Below are 26,793 nucleotides of genomic sequence, written 5' to 3'. Positions count from 1 at the left end.
GTGGACTACCAGAAGAGACACTAATGACCAAAGTATCCCATATGTCCTTACTGTTGGAATCAGAAACTCAAATTGAACACATCTGCACCATTATTATTCTCAGAATAGTTTAACTATCAGTCCCTCTTCCCAGGGAACTGTGGGAATTGTAGCTCTATGAGGTAAATAGAGGTCTTCTCTTAGCACCTTAAAAACTACAGTTCCCAGAATTCTGTGGGGGAAGCCATGACTGTTTAAAGTGGTATAATATATATATAAAGTATAATATATAAAGTTGTATCTTGACGAAGGGTGGTATATAAATGGAATAAAATAACTAACTAACTAAATAAATAAAATATGGGGCAAAGGTAGCCAGTGCTTCTATTTACCCCAGTCTAGAGCCATTTAAGTTGCAGTTCTCATACATGAGAACCATTTCCCCTTTTACACGATGTTGTACATGGTACCATGCTGCATGAAGAAATTATAAAACAATGGATGATACTATTCTGTAGATGCATTGCATACAATAACTGTTACCTTAGGACTACTTCACACTAAGATAGTGAATCTGTGTCCCAGGCTTTACCACTTTTGACTGCAGGGATGGGCTTGCATGATTTAATTAATCTTCCATGCAGTTAAAAATCTCTTGCCCCTACAAAACCTGTACGTTAGAGAGAAGATTAGGCTGGGATTTCCCCCCCTAACATGTACTTTCCTATGTGGTGGGTGCTGTTCCATGGGGAAGTGTTTAATCATGTGAATCTGGAGGTTAGCATCCAGGTTACCTGAAATATATACCTGCCCAAACCTTAAGATCCTCCTCTGCGGCTCTGCTCCATGAGCACCCACCAAGTGAAATGAGGTAGGCAGCTACTAGGGAGCAGGAGCAGTAATTCAGGGCCTGGTGCCACGCACCTGGCCTCCTGGCAGTGGAGTTCCTGATGCTTACCAGGAGGGGGAGAGATGAAGTGGCAGGGGGGTCAGTGTTGCACAAGTGCATTGTTGGGAGCACTGGATTAGTTCCACTGATGTGCCTGTTAGGGGTGAAAAGATCTGTCAGTTTTGAGTCTCTCAGTTTCTCATTCTTCCAATCTCAAATTCAGTTCTCCACATTTCTGCAGAGATTTGGGGCTTTATTTTTTTTATTTTTTTAAACGTCCTCATGAAAATTCTCTGGCATTTTAGTGTGAATTTCTCCTAATAAATACATTTTTATAGGCACTTTTGAGTAAAGTATACATTTTTGCAAGCCATTTGTTGTCATGCTGGCACGTTATTTTCACTTATATATTCATTTTTATGCACACTTTCCCCTAACATGCATTTTTGTAAACATTGGTTGGCAAACATCATTGCAAAATTAAAATAAATACTAATTTTGAAGTATGGTTGTGTTTTGGTTCTCATATCATTTTGGAAAGTGTGAATTTGATAAATTCAGCTTGAAATGCAAACTGAATCAAAATTCTCACCCATCCCTCGTGCCTGTACAGCACCTCCTTCCCTGTCACCTCCCTCTCCCCCTGTACCTCCTGGTAAGTGACAGTAATTCCACTGCTGGGAGGCCAGGTGTATGGCAGGGCCTCTTCTCACCAACTGCTTCTTCTAGGGAGAGAGGTGCCCCGGCAGTGCAGGCTTGCCTGGCACCTTATTTATGTTGTGGTTTTTTTATGCTAGGCAAACACCCTTTTATTTTTAAAATCTATGATCATATTTTTTTTAACCCCAATGATTGTATATTGTGTATTTTTAGTTATACAGTGAATTTGTTTTAGGTCATTCTCTCTGTTTTATGATATTTGTAATATTATATCATTTTATGTTTGTGAGCCACTAACAAAAAATTAAATTACCCTCCCCACACACACCTGCAATTTGAAATGGTTTACCAGACAAGGTTTGTTAACCTCAGGCCTCATACTTCCTGTTTATTCCTTAGCTCCTGTTCTGTCTTCTACTGAGTACTTGTTGCCCACTAGACACCTCTAATTTCCCTTTTTTATCCTAAATTATTGGTTTCTGTGCTGTAATTTATCATTCAGGAATCCAGAGTTTGTTGTTCACAGATGTTCTGCTTTCCTTCCCCCACAACTTCCTTTCTTTGTTCTTCTGTAGTAAGTGTTTGCTTTTCCTATATCTGCAACCATCCCTTCTGGCCCTTTATTTTTATTTAGAATTCTGCCAAGCATACAGGGTGACCTAGTGTGATCTTGTAAAAACCCATGCTACAACCACAATTATTCTTAATCCGTTTTTTCCTGATTATGCATCCTTTCTCCTCTTTACATGGAAGATGAACAAAAATATAAAATGGTAAAATAATGTTGGGTGCGAGCACATGTGGTGTAGTGATTAGAGCATGGACTAGGATTGGTGGCACCCAGGTTTGAATCCCATGAAGTTCACCGTGTGATCTTTGGCTGCCCTTGAAGAGTGTTCAGATAACTGTACTTTGGTGAAAAATGCAGTGACTAGAATACTTTCTGGTGTCTGTTTTTTGGATCATATCACACCAGTCCTTTTTCGCGTGCACTGGTCCTCTGGTCCAGAAACTGGTTGTTTCAGGGTTCATTATTTTCAAGGAACCTGTGAAGCCCTAAATGGTTTGTGACTAGGATATCTGAAGGAGTACTTTCAGCTGCGTGAACCTGCCAGTCGATTATGTTTATCATTGGCGGCCCTGCTCTATGTTCTACCAATGGATGCATGGCTAGTGGTAACACAGGACAAAACCTTCTCAGTTGCAACATGCTGGTGGTGAAATTCTCTCCCAAAAGTGGTCTGACTGGACCCTTCATTAATGGTTCTTATGTGGGCAGTCAAGAGGGTTTTTTTTCACCAGGATTTTAATGGATTTTAAATGTATTTAAATTGTTCTGCTCATTGTTGCTGTTATTATATTGAAACATTTTACTATTCTAAATTTTTATTGAATCAGAATTATATCTTTATTGTAAACCATCTTGGGTGTCCTCATGGGGATGAAAAAGGTGGCATATAAATATTTCTGTACCTATAGAAAATACATCTTGGCTTTTGATCAGTGGAGGACAGGATAATAATGCAGAGTAAATGCAGCATAGAGCAGGCAGAGAAAGAAGGGTAGGTATGTAAATTCAGGCGGTGACCTTATGGAAATAGGGTTGTTACAAACCTGACCATATAGTGGATTGGGGTCTTAGATTTGAGCTAATAATAAAACATATTTTTGTTGATTTTTTTGTTCATCTTGTTTTATGTTTGCTTCACTTATTGCTTAGGGTTTTTTCCTTCCCAAAGTAAGCCCAAAGTGGATAATTCTCAAACAGAGGGAAAATTAATACAAAATAGCAAAATGATAATCAATGTAACAAACAAGGTCAAAACCAAAAGCATAGCAAAACAGTATCAACAATGCAAACAAACTAGAATCATAGAATTGAAGAGTTGGAAGGGGCCTATAATACCACTGAGTCCAGCGCCCTGCTCATTGCAGGAATCTAAATTAAAGCATATACGACAGGTGGCTGTCCAGCTGCCTCTTGAAGGCCTCCAGTGTTGGAGAGCCCACCACCTCCCTAGGTAGCTGATTCCATTGTCATACGGCTCTAATAATTAGGAAGGTTCTTCTGATGTTCAGTCGAAATCTGGCTTCCTGTAACTTAAGCTGATTATTCCGTGTTCTGCACTCTGGGATGATCAAGAAGAGATGCTGGCCCTCCTCTGTGTGATAATCTTTCAAGTACTTGAAGAGTGCTATCATATCTCCCCTCAGTTTTCTCTTCTCAAGGCTAAGCATACCTAGTTCTTTCAGTCTCTCCTCATAGGGCTTTGTTTCTAGTCCCCTGATCATCCTCGTTGCCCTCCTGTGAACCTCTTCCAGTTTGTCTGCATCCTTCTTGAAGTGTGGTGTCTAGAACTGGATGCAGTACTCAAGATGAGGCCTAACCAGTGCTGAATAGAGGGGAACTAATACTTCACGTGATACTATACATCTGTTAATGCAGCCTAAAATAGCATTTGCCTTTTTTGCAGCCACATCACACTGTTGGCTTATATTCAGCTTGTGATCAACAACAATCCCAAGATGCTTCTCGCATGAAGTATTGCTGAGTCAAGTATCCCCATCTTATAACTGTGCATTTGGTTTCTTTTTCCTAGGTGTAGAACTTTGCACTTATCTCTGTTAAATGTCATTCTGTTGTTTGAATGCTCCAGCCTATCAAGATCCCTTTGAATTTTGTTTCTGTCTTCCAAGGTATTAGCTGTCACTCCCAATTTTGTATCATCTGCAAATTTGATAAGCATTCCCTGCACCTCCTCATCCAAATCATTAATAAAAATGTTGAAAAGTACTGGGTCCAGGACCGAGCCCTGTGGTACCCAATTCATTACCTCCCCCCAGTTTGAGAAGGAACCATTGATAAGCATTCTTTGAGTATGATTCTGGAGCCAACTGTGGATCCACCTGTTAGTTGTTCCATCCAGCCCACATTAAGCTAGTTTGTTAATCAGAATATCATGGGCACTTTGTCAAAAGCTTTGATGCAGTTGAGATATATTATGTCCACAGCATTCCCACAGTCTACAAGGGAAGTTACCTGATCAGAAAATGAGATAAGATTAGTTTGGCAGGATTTGTTCTTGATAAATCCATGTTGGCAATGTATTGTTTTCAAGGTGTTTACAGATTGATGGCTTTATAATCTGCTCCAGAATTTTCCCAGGGATCAGTGTCAGGCTGACTGATCTGTAGTCCCTGATTCTTCCTTTTTGAAAATAGGAACAACATTAGCCCTCCTCCAGTCCTCCGGCATGTCACTCATCCTCCATGATTTTGCAAAGATAATAGACAGTGGTTGGCTTGCTAAATGCATAACAGTGGATTTATGACCCTCCCCTGCCCCATCCATGTGCAGGCTAAACACATACAGGCAAGAATTATGCTACCTAATGCTAAATAATGTGAAGGCTAGCTCTAAAGTAAGTTTGCCTACTTCTTGCCCAAAGTAGAGGGAACTGATTTGAATGACTTAAAGAAAAAAAGCTTTTCTGTTTCAGAAGTAATTGGAAAAAATTGGATAGCCCCTTTCTTCAACTTCTGTTCCCACCACAGAAATATTAAGATAATATTCCTGTGTTTTAATTTTAAAACTGCACTTTGGTCAGCGTCAGCCCAAGGCATTTTGTTGCCTGAAGAGGAAGAGCAAATTGTGACCACCACCACTACCACCCTCCTCAGTCAAGGTGCATTTTGTACCCAAGGCTGATCAAGCTATTTGGGCACCTAAGACAGAAAACCCGACAAGAGCTTTTCCTTAGGAGTAAAAATTCAACAACAGCAAATTAAATAACTTCACCAATCATTTATGACACCCAGAATCAGATGCCCAAAGCAGCTGTGTCACTGTGCCTAATGGTATGGCTGGCTTGGGACAGTTTATTTTTCTCATGTACTGGTATGTGTGTGCTGTGCTTGACATGCTTTCACAGTTTAACAGCACAATTTCTTAACCTGTTTTGTGAGCATTACAGGCTACAAAGCAGACTGCAGTGTGTGTGTGTGTGTGTGTGTGTGTGTGAGTGTGTGTGTGTGTGTGTGTGTGTGTGTGTGTGTGTGTGTGAGAGAGAGAGAGAGAGAGAGAGAGAGAGAGAGAGAGAGAGAGAGAGAGCTGGTCTCAAGAAGTAATCCATATGTAGTGGGCAGAGCTTGGAAAAGTTACTTTTTTAAACTACAACTCCCATCAGCCCCAGCCAGCATGGCCACTGGATTGGGCTAATGGGAGTTGTAGTTCAAAAAAGTAACTTTTCCAAGCTCTGGACTAGTGGGACTGGAAAAGAGGATGGGATGGTTGTTTTGTCCATTTGTCGCTGAAAACTATAAAAATAAGCAGTTAGAAAGAAAGAAGCAATCTGTCTTGATCATGTTAGTTTGTTTCAAAAAACCCTTTGAGGATCCAAAGGCATCATTAAAAAATGATATAAGAACTGTAGCACTGTAATCCAAATTAATTATGTGCAACACTATTAAGTGGGGTAGGATTGGAAACTAGAGATTGTAAAAGAAGACCAGTGTTTTTTACTAGTTTGCTAGGAGCTTGTTTATAGCTCCTTTATCAAAGAATTCCTGTCAGTCCCATATTTCTTTGATGTTTTGTGACGAATGATGCTGTGCTGTGTTTTCTGTCCTTGTTGGAGCCTTCATGGGATTAGAGGTCACATGGTGTTTCAGCTGACCTTTCTTTTGAGGGGGTAGGTGTGTTGAGATTGACACATCGGATTCTAGCAAAGCCGTAAATATTACTTTGCTGCATTGGGCTGTTCAGATGACCAGAAAATAACATAGCTGAAGCCTACAGTTGGACAAATATTTTTGCTCATTAATACTTAAACAAAAGCTGCCTTTCAATAACAGTTTTTTTAAATCATTATGGCAGTTATCAGAATACTTACCCAGTGGTGCACAATTGTGTTCAAGAAGTACTAATGTGAGCTAGTTCTCATGCTTCACCCCTTAACCCTGTCATATGCCCATTAGTGATACATCATGGATGTCCAAATGAAATTGGGTCCCATTTTGATGTTGGTCCATCTAGGCAGTAATATATATGCCACAACCAATAAAAAGTTCGGATGAAAAAATGACAAAATTGGAATTAGGCTTGGTTGTAATAAAGTATTGCTCTACTGTGCAAATTGGGGTTAGTACTGTTTTTACTGTCCTAATTTTATCACATTTGTTCCAGCTGCTTCATCAGTCCATTGGGCTTTTTTTTTTACATAGTGAAAGGGGTATTGCCTTTATTTAAAAAGCAAAACAATCACAATTATTTTACTTAGACACAGGTACAAGCCTTTAACAGCATCTTCAACAGAAAGGGAACTAAACTTCAGCCTGTGGCCCCACCCGAACACACATCATAAGGCTTATCCAGACAAGCACTAGTTCACCACTTCCATTAAATGGGTGTTTTCCAAGGCAGCTGCCACTTGTTCTTTGTCAGCTAGTTGCTTGTTTACTGCATGCTCTGATGCATGGCTTCAAGGTGTTATGTGGACATCTACTTTAAACCTTTCAGGGAGGGATCTGATCAGCTTCACTTTGATTGACAGGTCAATTGGTGTTGCCATGTTGCAGTGAGAAATTGTGGAAGTAAATTCCACTGAAACAGCGCTCTCTGGATAATTTACCTTGACTCGAACTTGTTCCACAACATTCAGCTCTTCTAATGTTAAGGAGTGTTCTTGGTCATTGATGGAATGAATGAGATCAAAGATCTTGTAGTCGTTGATGGCTTTGGGCAGCTCATCCTCCTCCTCGCATGCTGCGACGGGTCGCTTGTCCTGGTGATGGTAAATGAGCAAGTTGATGTTTTCCAGGGCACCTCCTGCCAGCGAGGCATTTTATTTATGCTAAGCCATTGTAGTTTTCAGCATTTTTCAACCTTTTGCTACCTTTAACATAGTGTCAACATTTATATATATATATATATATATATATATATAAATAGATAATGCATCTTTTTTTCTTCCCTCTCAGTCTCTCCCCTCTTGCCGTTATTAATTTATTTAGGGACTGGATCCACATTGGAATAGAGCTTCAATATCAATTGTGTTAAATACTATACTTACCCAACCTGTACTCTGCTGTGTAGGTCACCGAACATTGTTTATTGGAGTTCATGTACCATTGGGAGGAAGAAAAAGCCATCGACGCCATCGACACCGTGGACACAAACACAGAAAGAGAGACAGAGAACGAGATTCGGGTTTAGAAGATGGCAGAGAGTCACCTTCATTTGGTAAGGTTTGTTTTTTTCCTAAACCTTTGCATGTAAAGTTATTTTTTTTTTAAATGTATAAATGGTGCATGCGAAAGACACATGCTGCCGCATTCTTGCCCAGCTGTAGTTTCCAGCTGTAGAATTTTTAAAAAAAATTCTTTCCAAGGGCAGCTCCATGTAGATTATATTACAGTGAAAATGGAAATGGACTGCCTTCAAGTCGATTCCGACTTATGGCGACCCTATGAATAGGGTTTTCATGGTAAGCAGTATTCAGAGAGGGTTTACCATTGCCTTCCTCTGAGGCTGAGAGGCAGTGACTGGCCCAAGGTCACTGAGAGAGCTTCATGGTTGTGTGGGGATTCAAATCCTGGCCTGCTTGCTTCTGGCAAAAAAGGTTTTAAGTGCCCTCAGGCCAGGCCAGTCACCAGTAGGCACAGCTAAATGACACCAGAGAATGCATGATAGTGGCCAGATCCTTTGGGTACAAGGATCCTGGGGTACAAAACTGATGTAGAAGTGCATTGGTAAGTAGCAATTCCTGCCACAGCTGATTCCTAAACATCAAGCAACAGGGCTCCTGAGCACGCTAAAGCTGCAAATATGATCACTGAAGGGCAGCATGACTAGAGGAGGAATGTTATCCAAATGTTGATTAGCAAGGTCTCCTACCATCAGCATTTTCTTCTTGCCTGGATTGAATTGTTTTCTCTGTTATAAGATGATTTTGCCCCACTGTAAGACTATGAAGGGAGCAGGGCATGATCAGGCCCCCTTCCCTAAATCTTCCTACAAACCAAATGTTACTACTTTCTTTAGACAAGGTTTTAAGTGACATAGGTTTAACTTAGGGTGAGAAAGATAAAAAAGAAATGAAAAACATTTATTAGAACAGGATAGTTAATATAATTAAAATAATACTGTTCAAAAGTGCAAATAAATAAAGTTAATATTTTAATACTACTACATTACTAAGGTGCTTAATCAGTAGTGTTAATACATTTGAATGAAAGCACACTGGCTTCATCAGTCTATTCATCTATAACACATTTAACAGTGCTTTGTGGGCTTTTCTATTAGCAAATGTTTCAGTTATATAATCAAAGTTGAGTTTTCTTGCAAGTTTTGATTCAGTGGCCAAGGTTCCCAAATCTGTGAAGCACTCTGGACATGTAGTTAACCTAAGGCACTTTTTAATATGAACCAGAGTGCTCAATGACCTCTATGCTTTAGCTACAGTCACTGTAAAAGTGCAAAAGATAAGCAGAACCACACAAACATTTGGAAATAAGCTCTAAATGTTATGTTGATGAATCTTATTTAAGAGGTTCAGTGGTTCTAAAGTAATGTCTCCAAAGGTAGCCAAATAAGTTGATAGATCACTTTTTCACACAAGTCTGTTGGGACATCAGCTAGGGATGGAAAGTTCTGTCAATTTTGGTCCTCTGAGTTTCTCATTTTTCCAATTTTAAATTCAGTTCACATTTCTGCAGCAATTTGTGATGTTTCTTTTTTTTAAATTCTAATGAAAATTCTTCAGCATATTAGTGTGAATTCTCCTAATAAACACATTTTTGTAGGCAGTTTTGACTAATGTACATAGTTTTTGCAAGCCATTATTGTCATATAATGCATTTTGTGTTATATTATATACACACATATATTCATTTTTATGCACACTTTCCCCTAACTCATCAATTTGTCCTAACACATCAATTTGTGTAAATATTGTTTGGTTGATGAACTTCATTGCAAAATCTGAATATTCATTAATTCATTAATTGGCAATCACTTGTGGCTGAGTAAGATTGTCTTCCACGATAAGGTCATTAACAGTGGGTCTGTAAGTGACTGTGGAGGCCAATTCTGGATCCACACAGCCTCCCATAGCGAGGACATAGGTTTCCAGATGGAAGATGGTCGCGATGAGGATTTGTTTGACGTGCCTTCCGCTTAGCTCATTTGTCTTGTTTGCCCTGTATTCGTGCTTCTTCAAAGTCCATAGCATCTTTAATAATAGCCGACCTCCATTTGGGATGTTCATGGGCCAAGACTTCCCAGTTCTTGATGCTCATGTTAAATTTGTTTAGATTCACTTTAAGAACAGCTTTAAGCCTCTTTTGCTGTCCACTGATGTTCTGTTTTCCATCCTTAAGCTGGGAGTAAAGTAATTGCTTTGGAAGACGGTGATCAGGCATTTGACCAACATGGCCAGTCCAGCAAAGTTGATGTTGAAGGATCATTGTTTCAACACTGGTAGTCTTTGCTTCTTCCAAAATGGTAACATTAGTCCGTCTGTCTTCCCAAGTAATTTGCAGAATTTTCTGGAGGCAGTGTTGGTGGAATCTTTCAAGAAGCTGGGAGTGGCGTTTATAAATTGTTCATGTTTCACAGGCATACAGTAAGGTCGGTAGTATAGTGGCTTTATAAATAAGCATTTTGATCTTCCTGCAAATATCCCAATCCTTGAACACTCTGCGCTTCATTTGGGAGAATGCGGCACTTGCAGAGCTCAAACGATGGTGAATTTCAGAATCGATGTCAGCTTTTACCAGGAGATGGCTGCCAACATAGGGGAAGTGATCAACGTTCTCCAGCATCACACCATTAAGCTAGATTGATGGTGCTACAGAGGGACTAGTTCGCACCTGTTGATGAAGCACTTTGGTTTTTTTAATATTAAGTGAGAGCCCAAGCTTTCCATATGCTTCTGCAAAGACATTTAGGATAGTGTAAAGATCTTTCTCTGAATGTGCAGAGACTACATTATCATCGGCAAATTGAAGTTCTACGACAGAGTTTGACATTACCTTACTTTTTGCTTTCAGTTTACTGAGATTAAAAAGCTTTCCATCTGTTCGATATATGATTTCCACACCAGTAGGAAGTTTCCCCTCAATAAGGTGTAGAATCATAGCAATGAAAATAGCAAATAAGGTAGGAGCTATGACACATCCCTGTTTTATGCCTGATCCAACTTAGAATGGATTGCTCTGAAAGCCATTGTTATCCAAAATTGTTGCTGTCATGTTATCATGAAGCAGTTGCAAAATATTCACAAATTTATCATCCAGTTTTCAGAAGGATGGTCCAGAGAGCGGTTCGATTCACAGTATCAAAGGCCTTAGTCAGATCAATAAATGCCGTATATAAAGGTTGATTCTGCTCCCGGCATTTTTCTTGAAGCTGTCATGCAGTGAAGATCATGTCCACTGTCCCCCTGGAAGGTTAGAAACCATTTTGAGATTCGGGGGGACATCCTCTGAGATCGGTAGGAGGTGATTTGCGAGGATACTTGCAAGGATTTTACCTGTGATAGAGGATGGCTATGTTTCAGTTCTCATATTGTTTCGGAAAGTGCAAATTTGATAGATTCGGCTTCAAATGAGAACTGAATCAAATTTCTCACCCATCCATAACATCAGCATAGTACTCTTCAGTGAATGACTTGCACATTTCTTCAGTCTGGTTTTAAGTCATCTTGGTGCATTTCCACAGAAACCCTAAATTTCTCATCTAAAACCTTCATAATGATTTTTAAGGTTGGAAATTAGATTGTTGAGAATTACATAAAAAAATCTATCTTGAATAGATCTGGATTTCTGTCACTTTATCTGGGATTTCATAATGAAATGATTTCCTCAGTGCATTTCTCTGGAAATTCTGGCGTGATATTCATTGCTTTTGCAACAGCTTTGGCTTCAGAGAGTACAGCATTCCAGCTTTCTCAAAAAAAGCTTAAGTCAACTAGCATGCTTTCAGTGTTCTTTACTTCAACATCATTGGTAGTATTTCAAGTTTATAGCAGTTTACTTCTGTAGTCAATTAATACCTGCAACTTTGACCAGAGTGCTGCTGTGATTATGTATTTGAATGATGTGATATATTGTAAAACACCCTGCAGCACAGTACATGTCTCTACAGACAAATTTAGGTTATTCAAAGTCTCCACAGCAATGGCAGTCTTATCTAAATGAGCTGCAATTGGTTGTACAGAATCCACCGATGTACTCAAGCAGAAATCAGACACTGAATGTAGAGAACTTCCAATACTCTTTCAGAATTTCCCATGGGTGGGGACTACAACTAAACAGATTATAATGTTGCTGTACTATGCCAAAAAAGGTCACTCCTTCAGGGCAACACTCAGCAGCAAGCCTTCCACACAAGTTAAGACTGTGACAAGCACATGGAGAAAATTTTGCAAGAGGATTCCACTGAGGAAAAAGTGTTTGTGCACCATTATACACCCAATTCATGTTACTTTCATTGTTGTAACCTTGGCCATGGTATTTATTAAGAGGAATCAAGTGTTTTCTCGAGTGTTGAGCAAATCAAGTTTGCAATGGCAACTTTTGTTTTTTTGGCTGCAGTCAATGAAATCTCACAATCATCGTATTTCTTGTTTGTAAGTTTTTCATTGAAGTAAACATATCACAAGATGAATATTTGTTCAACATGACTTGAATCTGGAGATGCATCAACAATAGTAGAACAATATTTTACATTTTTCTCTGTTTGAAGATAAAAAAATTTGAAATTTTTATTAAAGAACAAAATTAACAAAACAGGAAATTGGCATTACACTTATCCAATACAAGATAATTAAAACATAAGCCACAATATACTATAATACGTCAGTATGATATGACCTTCCCCTCAACCAAAAACCCTACAAACCCTCTTATACCAATAATCCCCCCTCCCTCTGTCCCCTAGGAAATCACAGAACTGGACAGTATTGTTATCCAAAGATATAAAAAGGAAAGTAATTTAACTCAACTGTATGCGTTTTGCTGCAACTGACAATTGTCCATGTAAGTCATGTTCTGAAGCATATGTAAAAAATCTCCACCATGTGGCACTGAAGTTCTCTGCTTTTTCCAGTCCTCAGGAGAAACAGAGTGTGTGAGTAATTTTCTCCAATAAAGCAATGTTCTATACATTTTGTAACCAAGCGAAGATATTCAGGTCTTTTAATTCATTCCATCGTTGAACCACTGTTTGGTTTGCCGCCAGAAGGAAAAATATTAAATCCTTAAATTTGATATCTGCATTCTAACCTTCATAAACAGATAGTAAAAATAATTCAGCTGTACGCATAATGTATGCTTATCAAATTTGCAGATGATACAAAATTGGGGGGGCAAAGCTGATACTGTGGAAGACAGAAAATTCAAAGGGACCTTGTTAGGCTAGAGCATTGGGCTGAAAACAACAGAATGAAATTCAACAGGGATAAATGCAAAGTTCTGCACTTAGGAAAAAGAAACCAAATGCACAGTTATAAGATGGGGGATACTTGGCTCAGCCATACAACATGTGAGAAGGATCTTGGAATTGTCGTTGGTCACAAGCTGAATATAAGTCAACAGTGTGATGTGGCTGCAAAAAAGGCAAATGCTATATTAGGCTGCAATAACAGAAGTATAGTCTCCAAATCACGTGAAGTATTAGTTCCCCTCTATTTAGCACTGGTTAGGCCTCATCTTGAGTACTGCATTCAGTTCTAGTCTCCGCCCTTCAAGAAGGATGCAGACAAACTGGAACAGGTTCAGAGGAGGGCAACAAGGATGATCAGGGGACTAGAAACCAAGCCCTATGAGGAGAGACTGAAAGAACTGGGCATGTTTAGCCTTGAGAAGAGAAGACTGAAGGTTGATATGATAGCACTCTTCAAGTACATGAAAGGTTGTCACACACAGGAGGGCCAGGATCTCTTCTCAATCATCCCAGAGTGCAGGACACAGAATAATGGGCTCAAGTTGCAGGAAGCCAGATTTCGACTGGACATCAGGAAAAACGTCCTAACTGTTAGAGCCATATGACAATGGAACCAATTACCTAGAGAGGTGGTGGGCTGTTCGACACTGGAGGCATTCAAGACTCAGCTGGACAGCCATCTGTCAGGAATGCTTTGATTTGGATTCCTGCATTGAGCAGGGGGTTGGGCTTGATGGCCTTATAGGCCCCTTCCAACTGTACTATTCTATGATTCTATGATAGTATTCTCCCTTGTGATCTGGAGGAGTTCTCTGTGGATCTCCCCCCAAAAAATCTGAATTCGGGGACAGGTCCACCAGAGACGGAAGTATGTGCCTTGGTCTTGGCATCCTCTCCAGCAGGTAGAATTTGTTGTGGATGTAATTCGTGCTGTTTGAATTGGGGTTCGATACCATCCATGGTGTATTTTTAGACTAATCTCTTTCAAATTGGTGGAGACAGACTTAAATGGTTTGGCCATCCATAGCGCATACCATTTATTATCCTCTACTTTAATTTTTCTATCATCCTCCCAAAGTTGTTTGGGAAAACAAGAAGAACCCATTTGAATTTCCAGCAAAACCTTATAAAATTGCTTCACAATGCCTTTTCCATTTGAGCCCTGGCTTAAAACAATATGTTCAAACTGTGTAAGTGTCCTTGTGGCATGTATTTTAAAATTAATATCTCTAAGGAGATGTGCCACCTGTATTTTCTGTAGCCAGTTAAGGTTCCAATCATGAATATCTACTTTTATTTATTTGTATACTTCCCCATAGCCAAAGCTCTCTGGGCGGTTTACAACAATTAAAAACATTAAAAACAAATATACAAATTTAAAAACACATTTTTAAAAAAACAATTTAAAAACACATGCTAAAATACCTGGGAGAAGAGGAAAGCCTTGACATGGCACCAAAAAGATAACCGTGTTGACACCAGGCACACCTCGTCAGGAAGATCATTTCATAATTTGGGGACCACCACTGAGAAGGCCCACTCCCTTGTTGCCAGACTCCCAGCTTCCCTCGCAGTAGGCACCTGGAGGAGGGCCTGTGATGTTGAGCATAGTGTACGGGTGGGTTCGTGTTGGGAGAGGCGTTCCATCAGGTATTGTGGTCCCAAGCCGTATAAGGCTTTATATGTTAAAACCAGCACTTTGAATCAAGCTTGGAAACATACAGGCAACCAATGCAAGCAGTTCAGAATCGGTTTTGTATGTTTGAACGGTGTGGTCCCTGTTACCAATCTGGCCGCTGCATTTTGCACAAGCTGCAGTTTCCAAACCATCTTCAAAGCTAGCCCCACGTAGAGTGCATTGCAGTAATCTAACTTGTTGTTTTAGTTGTTGTAATGTTACTGGTAGTCCTTGTGTGAAAAAATCCCTGAGTCTAAAATAACCATTCACTTCCCATTGTGCAATTCTACCACGTAGAGTTTGATCAGCCAGGGTTGGATAAGAACTTACTCTCTGTTCGAAGATAACACTTCTGACATGATGGGCACAGCAAGAAATAAACTCATTCTGTATGTCAATAGACAGATAATATACTTGTGTTTACCAGCTTCTTGAGATTCTGTGACCCTGCCAACATGTTTTTGAAGAACTGGTTCATAATGACTCCAGAGTTCTAAGACTCCAAGAAAATTTGTATAATTTCGCTCTTCAATTTTCTGAGATGCATCTCTGAAGGCCAAGCTTCTTTCACTAAGAAATAATGTCACATCAAGCAACCGTAGTATTTGTTTTGTAACTTTGACTTCATTTTGAATCTGCTCCATGCTGTGAAAGATAGTACTGCTGTGTCCTAGTTGAGTGTCTAAGGTTCACCACTTCAAGTAGCATTCTTTGTGAAGATCGCTACCTTAACGTTCTGGGATTTTGTCATACATTTTTTTCTATTTCAGCTGGCATGACTATCCTGATTTAGAGGAAAAATACATATGAATTGATTCAGGCTGAAAAGGAAAAAGGTGGCAAAGAAAACAAAATCATGCCTGTTGGCTTCCACTCCAAACGATCCAATCATGAGGCATAGATTCATTGTTTGGACATTTACACTGAAGCAGAGACTTAGGAAATGTGTGGGAAGTAGCATTTGCTAGAAACAGTTCTGGGTGCTTTGGTGGACCATGTTTTACTGTCTCTTCTATTTCCTGAGTTGCAGGGTTTACAGTAAAGTTCCAACATCAAATGTATTTAAATACAGGTGTTGAAAGTCCAGGATATTAGTTTCACTTGTACAGATACTAGTTAAAGGTGTGTCTGCAAAGTATAGTGCATATGAGATCACTATATTTACCCTAAATAGTGCTAGTGCATCTCTGTTCTTCCACTTCAATAGACTCCTCATTAGCTTTGTGGAAGAAAACAGAGCTTCCCATTTTGTATAAATCCAGATCTTGCCAGAGGCACTTTATTAAACAAAGTAAAACAAAACAAAGCAAAACAAAACAAAGCAAGTGGCGACTTGGAGAGAAATTCAGACATGCTTCAGTCCAAACATCCCTCCTATAGACAATTTTCTGCTCACTCTTGCATTACAGCAAATTTTCTAAGGCATACAGAAGCAGATTTCCATCATCACGTTGACATCCTTCAACTATTTGTGAAAGAAACTGCTGAGCCAAGCACATGTGTTATCTACTTTGTGGTTTTATCGAAGGTCTTTTCTTCTCTATCTTTAAAAGTTGTGCAGGGGGAAGGGAGAATTCCACCTTGTGGTTTTTCCCATTACAGGGTTGCAAGAACACCAGCACTTGGCTGACTTTCTCTTCTCCTAAAGATACAGGATCAGTCTCAGGCCATGAACCTGGCAACCCTAGTTGAAAGTGGAAGCAAGGTGTGTTGAGGGTGTAGGAGCAAGGCTAAGGCTTTAGAAAAGGGCTTGAAATCCTTAAACTATCTTTCAGAAAAATGTACGGTGGATGAAATTCATAGAACCATCTTTAGAAATATAACTTTAGTAAGTATTAAGAGGATTAAGAATGGGTTGCACAGAATAAATACTGTGAAACCAAATGACTTAACTGCATCTATTGTGGACAAATTATGTTTATTCTAAGATCCTAGAGTAGAAAGAGAAACACATTTCAGACCACTGTTAAACAGATGCTGCTAATCCATTGTTTGTTTTGTTATTTTAAAATATCTATTTTTTAAAATTAGAATTTAAATATCAAATTACTAGATAATATGTAATATATGCAATGCAGGGCTTTTTTTTTTTGAGATGGTACTCATCAGTAGGGAGTACTGTCAACTCTTTCTTTTTTTTGCTGCCCATGGCAGCCATTTTGTGCTTACATCCATAATACTTTTACCATGATATTGAGTATCGGCACCTAATTTGTTTTACAAAAAACAGAAACACTGATGTAATGGATAAACATTTTCTGTAGCCAGGTTTTCAGCAAAAAAAATTGTCATCAGGTTTCACGGTGTTTTCTTCTATATCAACTTTCTCTATGGGTCATGAAATCTCTGTTGTGTGGCAGAGAATTCTGACAATATTCTAGAGATCATAAACAGTGTTGGGCCTGAATTTCGCGGTCTTCTTTTGCTGCAGTCAGCCTCCAAGAGACATAATTTGGATTGAGGCTGTGACATTGGGAGAGAGGGGTCTAACCTTTGCCCTTCCCTGCCATACCCCTGATCTGAATCCCCACCACCACATTGACAAAAATAGTTTAGAAATTGCTTAAAGGTCATAAGAGATCATCAGGATCACCCAAAGATTCCATGTGAGTGATTTTGTATTCCTATTTTGTGTCCACACTGCAGTTTTCAAATTATGAATATTTCTGGCTCTACCAACCAATGGCAGTTGGCAACTGAGGATGAATTAAATGTTCTCTAAAATGTCAAGAGGATGTTATATTTGTCTCCTTTCCCCCCCAATTTAGTTAATTTTCTCTCCTATCCCAGGGTGTAAAATACGTTTGTTTCTCATCAAGTCTGTGAAGTAGGTTAGGCTGAGAGATGCGGCTTGTCCAAGGCTAGAGACGGTGAGCTTCATGGCCTGTACAGTAGATGTTTACTCAGAAAGAAGTCCTGCTGTTCAGTGGGACTTCTTTCCTACAATATAAGCTTAGGATACAGCCTGGGTGCCCCAGAATCCAGCATTCATACAGATAACACTGCACTGGCTATAAGGCATTAGAACTACAAGTTAAGTCTTGAATAAATGCAAACATCTTTTTTTTTTTTCAATTAATTTTTATTCCAATTTTCAAAACCAAAACAATACAAAAAGAAAACAACACAAATCAATAACTAGTACAATGCAAAAAGAAGAAAAATATATATATATATAAAAAAGAAAAAATATTGACTTCCGATTTGTCATAGTTCAGCTATAAATCTATAATATATAACAAACCTATCTCTTAATAGATTATAAAATCACCTTCCTCCAGCGGTTATCTTAGTTGGTTTCAAATCTCATTAACATCCTATCATTTTAATCTTCCACAAAAAGTCAAAGAGAAGTTTCCAATCCTTGAGATATATGTCAATCAATTTTTTTTCTAAATAAACATGCCAATTAATCCAACTCATCAAATCTACTAAGTCCAGTAATTTCAAATCGCTATAATTCAGCTATAAATCTATAATATATAACAAACCTATCTCTTAATAGATTATAAAATCACCTTCCTCCAGCGGTTATCTTAGTTGGTTTCAAATCTCATTAACATCCTATCATTTTAATCTTCCACAAAAAGTCAAAGAGAAGTTTCCAATCCTTGAGATATATGTCAATCAATTTTTTTACTAAATAAACATATCAATTAATCCAGCTCTTCAAATCTACTAAGTCCAGTAATTTTAAATCGCTCTTCTGTCATTATCCATATTGGGTCCATCTTCCATCTTCCATCTTTACGCACCCAAAAATCTTGCTGTCATAGTCATATAATAAAAGTCTGATAGGAATTTCCTCCATCACAGATATTTTCTTGCCATCAAATCCAAACGTATCACTGAAGTATTGTTGCAAAGCCGCATCTCTGTTCCTCTTTTCCACATGATACATTAGTACATCTCTTGAAGGTTTTTCCATTGACACAAAACAGGGATTAATTCTGTTAACTTTCTCCATTTCAAGTTCCATCAAATCCTTCCAGTCCAGGAATTTTTTTGAACCGATAATATCTTTATCTCCAATCTCTTCAATTCTTTCAGGGACAGCGCTGAATTCCAAACTATAATATTTGTCTCCAGGATCCATCACAGCCAGGAAATCCAAATCATTTTTCATGTCCATAATTAAGCCAATCTCCATAATTTGAACCTTGCCTTTAATTTCTCTTTCATCCTTTTTTTGTTTTCCAGATCTATCTTTATTCTCCTTTCTCATAGAATCCTGAGTTTCTTTCAGCTCCTGTCTCATTTCGTGAAATTCAGTTCTCCACGCTTGTCTATTATTTCTCAGTTCTTGTTTTATTGAGTTAATCCCATTCATTATTTTCTGAAACATGTCTAGAGATAAAGTCCCTTCTTGTGCATCCATGATCTTCTTAATTGTCATTCTTAAAGCCAAAGGAACAAAACTCCTTCAATTTTCAATGTCCCAAACAAAGAGCAGCTTATTTCTTTAACCAGTTACAAAGGAGTTAATCTTTCCAACCAACTGACGTCACACGCTAGACAGCCCTTATCTCTTATCTGCCCGGAAGTGTAAGAATGGCTTTAGTTCACAGCATCCAAATAACTAGTAGCAGAGAGAATGAGCAGATTCGTCAAAAAAAAAAGTAGATCAGGAAAAATAGTCCCAGCCATATATTACACAAAAGCCTTATAAATCAAAAAGATTTCTTATCTCTTCCAATCAGAAATCTCTCGTCCGTTGTAATCTTTAAAATGCTATTTTCCATGTCAGCTTTTTGCAATAAAAAAAAAAGATAAGCTATTTATATTTTCTTCCCCCTTAGTTCCGTGAATAAAAAAAAGGAAAGTCTTACCTCACCTAGGTTATCTCAATTGCTGTTACTTTGACAAATCTCTTTAGCTGTATAGATAAGAAAATGATGAATGTAGACAGGAGGATGTTTGCCTGTTAATCCGTATAAAAAAAAACGGGTCACTTATCCAGCTGAGCTAGCATAAAAATCCTCGCTCTGTCTGAGCTGCTGGAAGACAGACAATTCTGACGAATTCCAGACTCCAAAAATCAAAGCAAAGCTGTGTGGGAAATCTCACATTTCTTCCTTATCCGGAAGAAATTATTCCCAGTCAGAAAAGAGCCTTCTGACTGAATTTAAACTGGGTAAGTTTCATCCAAGACGGAGCTCGTCTCAGAGGCTGCACAGGCGTAGGGATCCTCCTGGGAAGTTCCAATAAATGCAAACATCTTGATGGTGGTCTTTAAAAAAGGTTTAGATCAAGGTTGGGAAACCTGTGGCCCTCCAGATTTTGTTGTATTCCAACTCTCATCAGCTCCAGCTAGCATGGCCAGTTATCAGGGACGATGGAAGATCTGGAGGGCCACAGGTTCTCCATCCCTGGTGAGGAGCCACTAAACAATAGAGAGCTCACGTTCTCTTGCCAGCATACAGATGAAAAAGTTGGTGAGTTTCAACACAGCATGCATTATATTTCAAATAGGTGGTCTGCAAGGACATGGTGCAGTTTTACTGCTGAAGATGTTAAGTAGGTCTTGCAAATAGTAGGGATGGGAGGTAGCTTGGCTGGGAAGGCTACCTGGCGACCGCATGTAAACCTGTCTAAGAGTTGGATGAAAGCACAATAAATCAGAAACATTTGTCAGTACAACTAGGATTAAGAAATGAAACTGAACCAGGTTCCTAATGGAAGACCCATTAAAAATGTTCCACCAGTGTATTTGCACCATACCAGCCTCACCATCACCTCACCTCTCCCACTCTTCCTCCCAGTAAGCAGCAGCAACATGATTGACTGGAGGACAGGTGAGAGATGGCACCCTACCACATTGTCCACTACTGCTTATTTCCTGTCATGTCTCATTGTCCTGCCCGAACGTAAAGAACTCAGATTCAGACATGGCTGTGGTTTTTTATTTTATTGTAGTAAGAGAAAGTTTAAATTCAGTGTGCTTCATGAATCTGTCTACGGCTTACTCAGAACTCATCTTCTCTCTAGGTCTAACTAGGCACAACTTCGCTGCGCTAACTTGTTGACTTAGCAGCTATTCCCCCCTCCCTGGCTTAAGTAAGGCTGGGTGGGCACCCTGCTTGTGTGTGCCAGCAGTCACTGTTGGGAGCGTGTGCGCAGTTGAAGACTCCACCTCAACTGTGTCTGTTGAATTTCCCGCCACATTCACCTCCTGGTGCAAGGTGAAGGTGGAGCCTCCGTCACTGTTCCGTCTTCCCCTTCAGAGGTAGGAGGCCTGCCTGCCGGCAATGTGGGTGCAGGAAGAGGGGAGGCATCCAGCTGGGAAACAACTGGCTGGTCCATGGGGTTTTCTGGAGCTGCTGGGGTTGAACTGTCAAAGTCCAGAGCTGGGGCGCCTTCTGACTCTAACTTCCCACTCAGCCCCTCACTGGCTCTACCATTCCATTCTAAGTCCTCCTTCTTCTCTGCTTCATTTTTGTCAGTCCACCCCCTCCCAGCAGGGCTAACATCAACCCCCCCATGCCAATCCTACCCCCACCCGGGAGGCTTGGGTTTGCCAGGGTATCCTTCATGAAACTCTCTCACCAACTCAGGCGCATGGATGCCCAATGCCATCTCCCAAGATCTTTCTTCCATCCCCAAACCCCTCCAGTGGATCAAATTACTGCAGTTTTCCTCTGCGCCAACAGGAGTTGAGGATCTGCTCCACCTCCTATTCCTCTTGCCCATTGACAATTACTGGTGGAGGTGGGGTGGTGGGTGCCCAGTAGGGATTCGGTGGCTCCTCCGGGGTTAGCAACGGATGGTGAAACACTGGGTAAGTCTTCATGGTAGCTGGCAAGCATAAATGGAATGCTACCGGGTTGATCTGTGCCTCTACTTCAAAAGGCCCCACCCTCCTAGCCTCTAGTTTGTGGCAAGGCACATTTGTTGGCAAATAATGCATAGATAGTCATACTCTATCTCCCACCTGTATCACGGGGCCAGGCTCGCGATGCTTGTCGGCAACTCTCTTGTAGGTGGCCTTAGCTCTTGTCAATTGCTCTTGTAACAGCTGCTGCATCGCCAGCAACTCTTGTACAAGCTCTGCTGCCACAGGAACTGCCAGGGTGGAGTTAGGAGTGAAGAAAGTGCAAGGGTGGTAGCTAAAATTGGTGAAGAAGAGAGTCTGTTGGGTAGAGGTATGCACAGAATTATTGTAGGCAGTCTCAGCCAGGGGCAATAAAGACACCCAATTATCCTGCTGATAATTGACATAACAGCTGAGATACTGCTCCAGAGTGGTGTTCACTTTGTCTGTCTGTCCATCCATCTGGGGGTGGTGTGACGAAGAAAGTCGTAGTTCAATCTGTAGTTTCAATGGTGCTGAAACAGGGTGCACCATAACCGGGCTATGAACTGGGGCTTCTGATCCAAGATCAGGCTGGTAGGGAGCCCATGCACCCGGAAAATGTGTGTAATAAACAACTGCATATTTTTATTTATTTATTTTATTTTATTAGATTTTTAAACCGCCCTATAGCTTTCTAGCTTTCAGGGCGGTGTACAAAAGGTAAAAACAGATTAAAATACAGTAAACATGATAACAATACACTGTAAAATATAGAAACAAAATCAAGACAAAGACAAAGACAAATTAAAATAAAATTAAATTAAAATGCCTGGGCAAAGAGGTAGGTCTTTACCTGGTGCCGAAAAGATAATAAAGAAGGCGCCAGGCGTATCTCATCAGGGAGGGCGTTCCATAACTCGGGGGCCACCACTGAGAAGGCCCTAGCTCTGGTTATTACTCTCCGGGCCTCCATATGCGTTGGAACCCGGAGAAGGGCCTTCGATGTCAAACATAGTGAACGGGCAGGTATATAGCAGGAGAGGCGTTCCACCAGGTATTGCAGTCCAATGCCGTTAAGGGCTTTATAGGTAAGAACCAACACTTTGAATCTGGCCTGGAAACATATTGGTAGCCAGTGCAGCTGGGCCAGGACAGGGGTTATATGATCATATTTTTTAATCCCAGTAAGAACTCTGGCCGCAGCATTCTGCACCAGCTGAAGTTTCCATAATCTCTTGGGCTGTTGGTGCGCCGGCACAGAGTGAAATGGGCGATCTTGCTGAAGGCATGCACGACCACCAGAACAGTAGTTTTTCCCTGAGAGGCAGGTAAGTCCGTGATAAAGTCCAGGGTTACTATCCACCAGGGTCCCTCAGGCATGGGGAGTGGCTCCAGTAGCCTGTCTGGTCGCCCGGGGTGTGCTTGGCTCTCATGCAAGTGGGGCAAGACTGAACATATCTCTCACTGTCATGCTTTATTCTTGGCCACCAGAAATCGCTTGTGACGGCTGTAGCGTTTTGAGCACCCCAAAATGCTCTGTGGTCAGGGTGTTATGACATTGTGGTAGGATTTTGGCTGGAAGCTCCCTGGGGGGCATGTACAGGGCCTCATAATGGTAGAGCACCCCTCCCCAGGAGAAGCCTGGAGTCTGGTCCTGAAGGGGCTGCTTTAGATCTCGCATCTGCTTTTGAGCGAAAGGGTCTTGTTCCTGAGCAGCACACAGATCTTTGATCCATGAATTGGGACAGCTGTCACCAGCTTGTCTAGGGGTATGATATGACATAGGAGGGGCTCAGGCCAGGCTTCATAGTGCTCAGGATTGCAGGAAAGGGCTTAAGCCCTGCGGTTTTGAGCCTGAGGAACGTAGCTGATGTGGAAATGAAACCTAGCAAAGAATTGAGCACAGCTCACTTGCCCTTGGTTCAGCTTACGGGCCGCTGGTAGGCTCTTGAAGGTCTGATGATCAGTATGGACCTCCAGCTCATGCCGGGCTCCTTCCAAGAGGTGTCACCAGGTCTCGAATGCGTCTCAGGTGCTAATAATTCCTTCTCCCAGATGGTGTGGTTCGGCTCTGAACTGGTCAGCTTTCGGGAGAAATAGGTGCAGGGAAGCAGTCTACCCCCTTTCTCAGCGGGTTGTAACAACACTGGTCTGATGGCCACGCCCAAGGCATCTCTTTCCACCATGAAAGGTTGGTGGGGATTGGCATATCAGTTGACTCAGTTCAATATCAGTTCTGAGGAGAATAACTCTTTCAGGCACTTGAAGGCCAGCTGGGCTGCCTCAGACCACTGAAACATCCCAGATCCCTTGAGGCAGTCCAAGTTGGAGAAAGCTGCAATGAACCATCTATAGTAGTTGGCAAACCCAAGGAATCACTCCAAGCCTTTTTTAGTCTTGGGGTGTGTGTGCCAGGAGAGGACGCAGCACACCTTTCCTGGGTCCATCTGCACTGCCGGCGTGATGCGATAGCTTAGAAAGTCCAAAGTAGTTAGGTCGAACCCACACTTCTCCAGTTTAGCATACAGGTGATGTTCCCACAGCCTCTGCAGCACCTCTCTCACAGTGAGGATGTAATCCAGATAAACAGGATACCTGAAAGAGCATCTTACCCCTTATATACCCAGTTGATCACTGCACTCTGCAGGTGAGGGCGTCCTGCTCATCTTACTAGGAGGTCCATTCCGCACAACATAGGAAGTGGACCTTTAGTGTAGTGGCACCCACCATGTGGAATTCCCTCCCCTTAAGTATTAGACAGGCACCATCTCTGTTATCATTTCAGCACCTCTTGAAGACCTTCCTCTTTCAACAAGCCTTTTAAGTAGAGGCTATCCCAGTCTGCATCTGTGTTGGAATTGCTTTTTAAGATGCTTTTTAAGATGTTTTGTTTTTTAAATGTTTGTTTGTCGCCCTGGGCTGCTTCTGGGAGGAAGGGTGGGATTTATTTATTTATTATTTATAAATAAATAAATAAATAAGATTGGTTCCACTAATATGAAATGAAAATAGAGGGCATACATGCTTATTATTCAGGACCAGAGCCCCCACTTCCCCACTATACTTTTTATGAGGTTAACTAGGCACCTGTGAATTCATCATATGCACCTATATAGTTTATGTTTTTCGTTTATGGAAGTGATTTCTCTGTAGGAAAACTGGCATCTGTGAATCAACCATGATTTACCCTTTCCTCAAGCCAATAAAAGCAAATTTAAGGGTTATGCTTGAAATAGCTGATAGCAGACTTCCCCGTTCTAACAGAAACTACAGTCAGGCTTTTTTTCTTCTGGTTTATCCTGGAACCCGAAGTTGGCATCCTGGGACTTTGTAGCATCACAAAGCTCATAGGTATGCCCTCATGTTTTGATTTTGTAAAGGCAAAATCTTTGAGGATTCCTACTCCTTTGCATCTCAGCTTGCAGGGCTTTGCCTCAATGTCCTAAGAGTATATGCTATGTTAGTACGTTACAGATTATATCTAGGAGGCACTAGATTTTTGGTACACTTGATGATAGCAGAGGGATGTGGATATTTTGGCACAATCAGGCACACTGTGCTCCTTGGTTAGTACCCCCAAGTTTACAATAATCTTCTTTCATGCCACTTAATGTTAAGTTTCCCTTTCACAATCAATCCACATAACTTTGGAGATTGACTACTTCTGTCCTGGGCTCCTTTGGGAGGAAGGGTGGAATAGCCAATAAATAAATAAAATACTATTTTTAATGTTTTAATTGCATTTGTTTACTACTACTTATGAAGAGTGTGATTTGATGAATTTGAGGTCCAGTCAAGTTTGAAGCATATCAGCTGTATTTTTAGGTTAATTTTTGTATATATATTGGAATGTCTCTTTTGCACAGAAAATGCATGATCATAGTGCAGTGTTGTTGTTTTTAAAAAAAGGAATTGCCAGTATAATAAAATAAAAAATATTTGATAAAAGTGCTGTGGGTGCCAGCATAAAGTGGCTTCCACGGACTACAAAAAAACATGTGCCAGTACTCCATATTGGTGAATAGTGTCATAAAAAAAGCCCTGGTCATAGAGAACAGAAAGGCTTTGTCAGCATCTGTTTTGATCATTGCATTACTCATCAGTGTTGGAGATGAATCATGGATGTTAGAAATACTGTAGTACTTTATGTACCACAGAAGGCACTGTGCATGAAATACACCTGCCAATATGTTATTTTTTATTATTTGCTGATGGTGTGTATTTATAGATGCACTCATTAGCTTAGTTCAGACATCATGTTTCATTCCTCCATAGAATGGTTTAGAGGACATCCCATGGGCTTGTATGATCCATCCTCCAACTAACTGTATCCCTTCCCTTTCTAGCTTGGGGTTGATTCCTCTCACGATTGGTTTGCAATGCTCATACTTTGCTATAATTTCCAAATCAGACTGGTCGCATTGAAAAGGAACTGTCTCCAATGTGTGGTTTGCAAAATCCACTTCAATCTATAGTTTAAAATTGGAGGCAGTTACTGGTTAGCACTAACCATAGTTTGCCTGTTTTTGATGTCATGGTTATCACAAACCAGGAAAGGAAGGAGAGACTGCATGTTAGAGGGGGAAAGGGCATGCATGAGCCCGTGGCACGAGCTCATGGCATGAGCTGATATGATTAGGAGACTTCATGGTGCTCCTTGCATGCTCCCTCATCTAAAGAGGTTGCTAGAAAGGGCTTCTTGGTGCTCCTTGCATGCTCCCTCATCTAAAGAGGTTGCTAGAAAGGGCCATTTGTGTTCTGAGAATAAACACTTGCACTGGGTTAATGCAGCCAGAGTTTAAGAAAATATGACAAATCATAGTAAACAAGGGACTTAAAATTGGTCTGAGTGTAATGGTTGTCTCACTAAGAACAGAACTACTGTAGGTTATTATTTTGAACAACGTGTTTCTAAATTAAGTATGAATTAGTTAGTTTGTATCTGAGTAGTTGCTCCCCCCTCCCCCCCCCAGATGTGCCTCACAGGGATGATTGTATACGTAAATAAATAAATATTTATATACTGCCTTTTACCAATGATTTCAAGGTGATTTACGAAAATCAAAACAAGCAGAATGACAATAATATATGAAACAACAAGAAATACAATTGCAAGCTAGTATTTATTTATTTGATTCTCTTTATTTTTATCTTCCCATAAAATATCTCAAAGTGATTTCACAGTAAAAACATATCAACAATAAAAACAATTCCATATGTAAGAACAATTCCATATAGACAAACAATTAAAACAATTCTATATATAAAAACAATTTAATATGTAAAAACTATTTCAGATCCAATACAGATACAGGTTGAGATAAAGGTCTCTGCTTAGAAGACTTGTT

General features: G+C 40.3%; 1 protein-coding gene and 1 pseudogene across 8 annotated transcripts in view; one reads left to right on the top strand and one right to left on the bottom strand.

The window, feature by feature from the left end:
- SLC4A10 (solute carrier family 4 member 10) overlaps nt 1–26,793 on the top strand; it is a 307,201-nt gene that overhangs the window by 165,919 nt on the left and 114,489 nt on the right. For all 8 annotated transcript variants that reach the window (XM_061608644.1, XM_061608641.1, XM_061608643.1 and 5 more), the window contains one exon: nt 7,623–7,769. In XM_061608644.1, the coding sequence (XP_061464628.1) occupies nt 7,623–7,769 (147 nt within the window). The remainder of the gene's footprint in view (nt 1–7,622; nt 7,770–26,793) is intronic.
- On the bottom strand, nt 6,895–7,431 carry LOC133376072 (cytosolic iron-sulfur assembly component 2B-like; annotated as a pseudogene).

Source organism: Rhineura floridana, chromosome 2 (assembly GCF_030035675.1).
Source record: "Rhineura floridana isolate rRhiFlo1 chromosome 2, rRhiFlo1.hap2, whole genome shotgun sequence".
Classification (NCBI taxonomy): Eukaryota; Metazoa; Chordata; class Lepidosauria; order Squamata; family Rhineuridae; genus Rhineura; species Rhineura floridana.
Note: the sequence above shows the minus strand (reverse complement) of the source record. Positions and strands in the feature narration are given on the sequence as shown.